The 6,000-nt window shown below is 52.1% G+C and overlaps 1 protein-coding gene across 3 annotated transcripts in view; it reads left to right on the top strand.

The window, feature by feature from the left end:
• Positions 1-329: 329 nt before the first annotated feature.
• The window catches only part of TMEM131L (transmembrane 131 like), a 79,498-nt gene continuing 73,827 nt past the window's right edge, over positions 330-6,000 (top strand). For all 3 annotated transcript variants that reach the window (XM_083833987.1, XM_083833988.1, XM_083833986.1), the window contains exons 1-2: positions 330-497; positions 718-788. In XM_083833987.1, coding sequence (XP_083690113.1) covers positions 374-497; positions 718-788 — 195 coding nt within the window. In that variant the 5' untranslated portion in view covers positions 330-373. The remainder of the gene's footprint in view (positions 498-717; positions 789-6,000) is intronic.

Raw genomic sequence — 6,000 nt, 5'->3', positions numbered from 1 at the left:
TGGCACCAAACGGGCTGCCAGGAGCCGCAAGCTGACGATGGACGGGCCGCCAGCCCAGCTAGCGCCCAGGGGACGTGAGCGGTGCCTCACCAACAAGCCCCGGCAGTGGCTGCCGGTCGTTGACCGGGAGGCTGGGACAGAGGCTGCCGGTGCCCTTGGGGCCGGGATGGAGGCTGCCGGTGCCCCTGGGGCCGCGATGGAAGCTGCCGGTGCCCCCAAAACGCGGGGGGCCAAGATGGCGGCGCCGCCTCACGCCAGCCCGGCACAGGGCCGGGGAAGGGGGCGCGGCCTCTGCGGCGATGGGCGAGCCCTGCCCGGCGCGGCGCCGCCCCCCGCCCCCGCCCAGCCGCAGCACGGCGCGGCGCGGCTCGGCATGGCGGGGCTGCGCTACCCGCAGCACGGCGGGCACTGCCGCGCGGCCGCGGCCATGAACCTCCTGCTGGGCGTCTTCCACGTCCTGCTGCCCTGCTTCCGACCCGGGGAGGCGCAGGGGCAAGGTGAGCGCCGGGGACGGCCCGGGGGGGCGCCGCCGCTGTTGTCGCTGCTGCTGCTGCTGCGGGGGGGGAGAGCGGGGCCGCCGCCCCCGTCCCCGGGGCGCTGCCGCGGTGGCAGCCCGGGGACACAAAGGCGGGCGGCCGCGGCTGGCCCCGCGCCCCCCCCGCTGCCCCCGTGCCCCCCGGCGGTGGGTACATGTGCGGTTTCTCTCTCTGCCCGCAGCCATCGAGCCCATCCCCGGCGTGGTGGAGCTGTGGCAGGCCGAGGAGGGCGAGCTCCTGCTGCCCGCGCAGGTGAGGGGGGCCGGGGGGCGCTTTTGGGGGCGGGGGGGGGCTTATGGGGTCGGGGTGTTGGGCCGGGGGTGGGGGGCCGTGCTGTCAGGCGGCGTCCATGTTCATGGGGGCTGCTTCCCCTGCACGCCTTCCGCCCCTGCACCCGGGGGGGGGGGCAGCTTTATTAGTTTTATTTCCTCCGCTTTCCTTTTTTTTTTTTATTTTATTCTTTTTCCCTTTATTTTTTAAAGGCCGAGCGTGCCTGCCTGCGCCTTTGCGTGGCAAACGCCAAATGCGCACGCAGTAAATATGCATATATTTATATTTCGCAGCACCGCTCAGGTGAAGCCATTTTTATTTTTTCCCCCCCCCCTCAAATGACACATCATTTATGATGTCACTCCCCCCGTCGTGGTGCATTTTGGTTTTGTTTAGCTCGTTTTGTCGAGCGGTGGCAAAAACTGCAGAAATCTGCATGGGGAGAGGAGCTGGAACGGTAAAAATACGCGGCGGAGCCTGTGCAGGAGGAGGAGTGCTGGCAGCGGTGGCCTGGAGTTTATGGCATTCGAGGCAGTCATTTAACTCGCGGTGACGGACTCTGCCATATGTCGAGCTGTGCCTTCCTAGACTTCAAGGCACCAGGCTTATAACTGGGGAGAATCAGTCCTTAGGGACGCCGTCTTGTGCGAGAGGGAAAGCAGAGCAATTCCTTTCTCCCGAGCCATTACGCCCTTCTGCGTTCAGTGCTCGACCACCGATTATCCACTGATGTGGGGGAAAAACAGCACAAGTGTTATTCCTCACCGCAGCTAGCTGCCGATTGACGCTGCTTCCTGGGGCCCAGCTTTCTCTGTTCTGGTATTATGGAAGCATTTTCTGTTGTACATTTCATATTCTCCCTCCCCTCCCCCCCCCCTTTTTTTTTTATCTGTTATGCTGTTCTGAATTTGCCTGGTGCTATTCAGAAGTGTAGATACGGTAACAGCTGGCGGAAGGTGCAGAGTCTCCGTGGCCAGAGGTGCTCGGTGAAGTCTGCCTCTTGCTTGTTAGCCTTTACCTTGAAGACATTAAGATGCATTAGATGTAGGACCACGTAATGCAGTTGTTTATAGTTGCTTCTCATAGCAGAGAGGTGATTACATAATGTTTACTTCCCAAGAAGATTAGGTCCTCTTGGAAAACACTTTGTTCTTGAGCATCCTCAAAAAACGAGCTCTGGTGTGGCTGCAGCAAAACCAGTCGTGAATGGCCCTGGAACTTGTTGTCCTTTAGTGCATGGTCCTGCTGAACCCTTGCAGCAGCGAAAAGGATGAGCCTGTTCTTTCGTTTCTGTAGATGCAGCACTGGGTATGCAGGGAAGAAAACAGACCTAATTTCAGTTGCAACAGAGTGAGAAGAAATCACGATGGGCTCGCTGAAGTAAAACGTTGACTTTAAGAGACAGATGAACCAGTGTCTGTGAGCGCTGGTGGTGCAAAGACTGCTTTACATAGCTTTCTCTTTGGAGCTTGGAGGTGCAAGCAGCATCTGCGTCGTAGGACACTGCTCAAGCAGAAACAGGTTCTGCAGTCAGGTTTTAAAACCCAAGTGTGGTTCCAGGCCCAGCCCTGGTGCTCAAATTTCTATTCCCTTGTGGGCTTTGGCTTTACTTAGCTCTTTTCAGGCTTGTGGCTGGATGACCCATTTGAAGCTGCCTTTCCAGTTAGCAGGAAGAGGAAAGGAGACTTCTCTGTGTGCCTGTGGATGTGTTGATGGGCCATCTCCTTAGTGATGGACTGACTCCTCCTCTAATGAGGAGCAATGCCGCTGGCCTGCTATTGCTATTTGTAGCTTTTCTCTGAGCTCCTGAGGGACCAAGCGTTGCCCTGTTTCGATCACCTTTGGTACGTACCTATTATGCTATGTCTGAGCTAGTGAAAACAATTCAGCGTTGTCGCCCTGCTGCCTTATGGGTTGGTGAGGAGCTTGGCAGGGGTGTTAGCATTAGCTCTTGAGATTCAGAAAACCTCTTCACCTGTTAACATTTGACTTCCCTTCCTGTGTTGGAGGGATGGTTAAACTCACAAGAGATTTGCTGCTTGCTGGTGGCCACACTCCACAAAAAGAAAAGGATCTGACTTGCTGCTGTAAGGAGGTTGTCCATGTTCTCTTCCTTGCGAGAGCAGGCTTTCCCAGGTAGACACCCAGGCGGTTATTGCCAGCGTCACTGGACCAGAACAGTGGTGATGTGATGGTAAGGATCTAGTAGGATGAATAACTTCCTGGCTCTTGAGTGGGTAAGAAATGTTGTTTGACAGGGAATACTCACGAGTAGATTCATCCATCTGTTTAAAGATGGGCCCAGGGGAAGGCGTTGGGCATGGGAAGCATCCTGGTTTCTTGATCGCCTTCTTCCTCTTCTGTTGAGGAGAGAGGAAAGGAAGGACAGACGGACAGGAAGGAGTGCAGCACAACAGCAAGGACCTCCCATGCAGAAAGGAAGAATCCCAGGAAGGAGCCATGCGTGCCACTCTCCCAATGTACCTGTACCCTGCCCGCGTGTTGCGAGCTCTGAACGGGGTAGAGATGAGCTTGTCCTGTCTGTCCAGTCCTTTTGCCTGGCTTTGGCAGGCTACCAGCACTGTCTGAATGATGCTTTTCCCTTTCTGTAGTGGCTTTGCACTATTATCTTATTTTCCATGCATCATCAACTGTCTGTGACATAGCAATTTTGAGCATTTCTTGCTGCATGCAGCATTTGAGAATGGGAATTAGATCGGCCAGTCGCCCAGTCAGCTGCCAAGTTGCCTGTGCCTGCTTTTGTTTTCAAGATCACAAGCGGAATAAAGAAATCGTGTTACAAGGAAGGGGGAGGTGTTTTAATCTTTGTAGTCGTTCCACAGGCCTCTCGTAGCATCGCTGTGTCTGCGTGCGCTCTGCGAATGCGCCCGCTGGAGCGGAGCCGCCGGCGGCCTACACGCCTCCACCCTCGTCACTCTACCTTCTGTTTCCTCTTGCTTCCCTCTCATTGTTTGCAGGCGCCCTCCCAACTTCCCTCCTGTGTGTAGCTTCACGCCTTTTTTTTCTTCCCCTCTCCTTGGGAGCGTTTCTCTTGCTTTTGGCTCCCTCTGAAAACGCCCCGGCCGCAGGGGGTGGTGGCTCACCTGTGGCTGCTGGCCCATGGCCAAGCCTGAAGGGTGGCCGGGCATCGCGGGCTGTGAGGGGGTGCGTGGGCCCCTGAACTCGGGGAGGATAGCGTGCTTCCATCCGTCTTCCTCCAGCGTTAGTATTTCTTCCTTTTTGCTTTGAAATGGGCTCAGTTTTCCAGCCCGAGGTGGTGTCAGTGTTCCCTTAGGGCCGAGTTCCTCTTTCTTTGTAAAGGTAGTGTGGCCGCAGAGCTCCTGTGTTCTCCTCCTCTTCCTCCACCTCCTTTTTATAGTATCATGACACGAAACATCTCCAGGGTGGCTGGATTTTTGTTTTGCTTCCTGGTACTTGTCACTGATGCTGAAGAATATGAAGTCTTGCCAGCCTTGACGGTTGGGAGATGAATGGAAAGCCAGTAGGATTTTGACGTGGAAGATACCAATTGGGAGAGCCTTGATTAAAGCAGTTGTGTTTTTTATTCAAACTCTTTATTATTTTGTGGGTTTGGTTGTATGTAACCTGTTAATACTTATTTAACTGAAATGCTCAGGAGAAGAGCTCTTTGGGTAGGACTTGACACTCAAGCCCTTCACCATGAAAGGCTGAAAAAGCTCCAAATATACACAGTCAAACTTAGTACAAAACTGCAGTGGAGTTAGTTACGTGTGTTTTTTGTTGTTTTTTTTTTTTCCTCTAAAGAGGAGAGAAAAGAACTCAAGGAGAAGCATGGTAAGGGGATCTGGCCTTCTGTATCCACAGCCACAAAAAAATGAAAGGAGAGACACAAATGCCATCTGCTATTTACGATGGACACCACTTAAAAGAGGTACTGGGGAACTGATGTAGTGTGATTATCTCCATCGGAGACTGCTGTGGTAATTACTCTGAGAATCTAAAGGCAGGGCCAAGCCAATTAGGTATATATGGAGGAGGACATTCAATGCTTTCCTTTTAGCCCCTTCAATTTAATTTTAAAGTGAAATAATGAAGGCTAAATTTGAGGTCTTACGATTGAAAATGACAGCAAGGCATCAAAGGTAGTATGTACCAACCTTTTTTTTTTCCTCGTGTCTGTTTGTGTCTATCTGATGTAATGGGTTTTCTTCTGTCTATGCATGTTGTGTGTAGGACATGAGCAAGATGTTTCATTAGAGGAACGCCTTGAGTACATTTGAATTTCTTTGCAGGCATGTAGGAAGTTACAGTGACTGCTTATTTCAGATTATTGTGATAATGTTTCAGGTATTGAATTTTGGAGAAAAAGGAAGGTGCCACAATATTTGCTGTATTATAGTCAGTTACAGGCAAGGGGCAAATACGGAGCTGTGTGGGCTTTCACCGTAAAGATTCTGTCTAGGTCTGAAAGATACATATTTTTTTCTTTTCCTTTTGGCCCGTGTAGTAGAGACTTGTCTTCAGTTCCTGTTCTTCAGTGCTGCTCAGGGGCTAATAAGGTTAATTAGTCTGCCAGTTGCGAAAGCTGATGAAGACCTTGATCTTGCATATGTATCTGAGATATGTGGCACTGCAGTATGTCATTAAGAGAGGCATATCCTATCAGCCATGCACAAATTGAATATACGGAGTCACCTACTTCAAAGCAGGGCTTGTCTGAAGGCACACAAATTGTGTGAAAGCCCGAGACAGACTTAGGGTGGGATTATGTTCCTCTTTGGGCTGTTAAAAGGCTTCTTCCAGCCTCCCAGTTGAGCTTCTGGATGGTGCTGATATGACTTTGAGACTGGCTGGCCATGCAGATTATGCAGAAACTGTCAGACCAGGCTCTCATGCCTTGTGTGACATGAGGGAGGCTCTTTCAGGGCACAAGATAAGCGCCTGCCTGTATTCAGGATGAGGTTTGGAGAAAGGGGATTTTTTTTTTCTTTCCTGTCATGGATAGGCTGCTGTGGCCTGCGTTTCGGCCTCAGGAGCTGTTTCCTTCTAGCCCCTCGTAGTACTTGTATGGCAAAATTGTAGCTGGATAAAGCTTGCTGGCTTTGCCTTCTTTTTCTTTTTTAAATCCTCAGTCTGTGTGTAGCATGACGTATACGTGACATATACAGAGGAGGGAAGAAGGTTGGAGAACGCTGGAAATGGAGCTCTTCAT

The sequence above is a fragment of the Anser anser genome (assembly GCF_964211835.1).
Source record: "Anser anser genome assembly, chromosome: 4".
Lineage (NCBI taxonomy): Eukaryota > Metazoa > Chordata > Aves > Anseriformes > Anatidae > Anser > Anser anser.
Note: the sequence above shows the minus strand (reverse complement) of the source record. Positions and strands in the feature narration are given on the sequence as shown.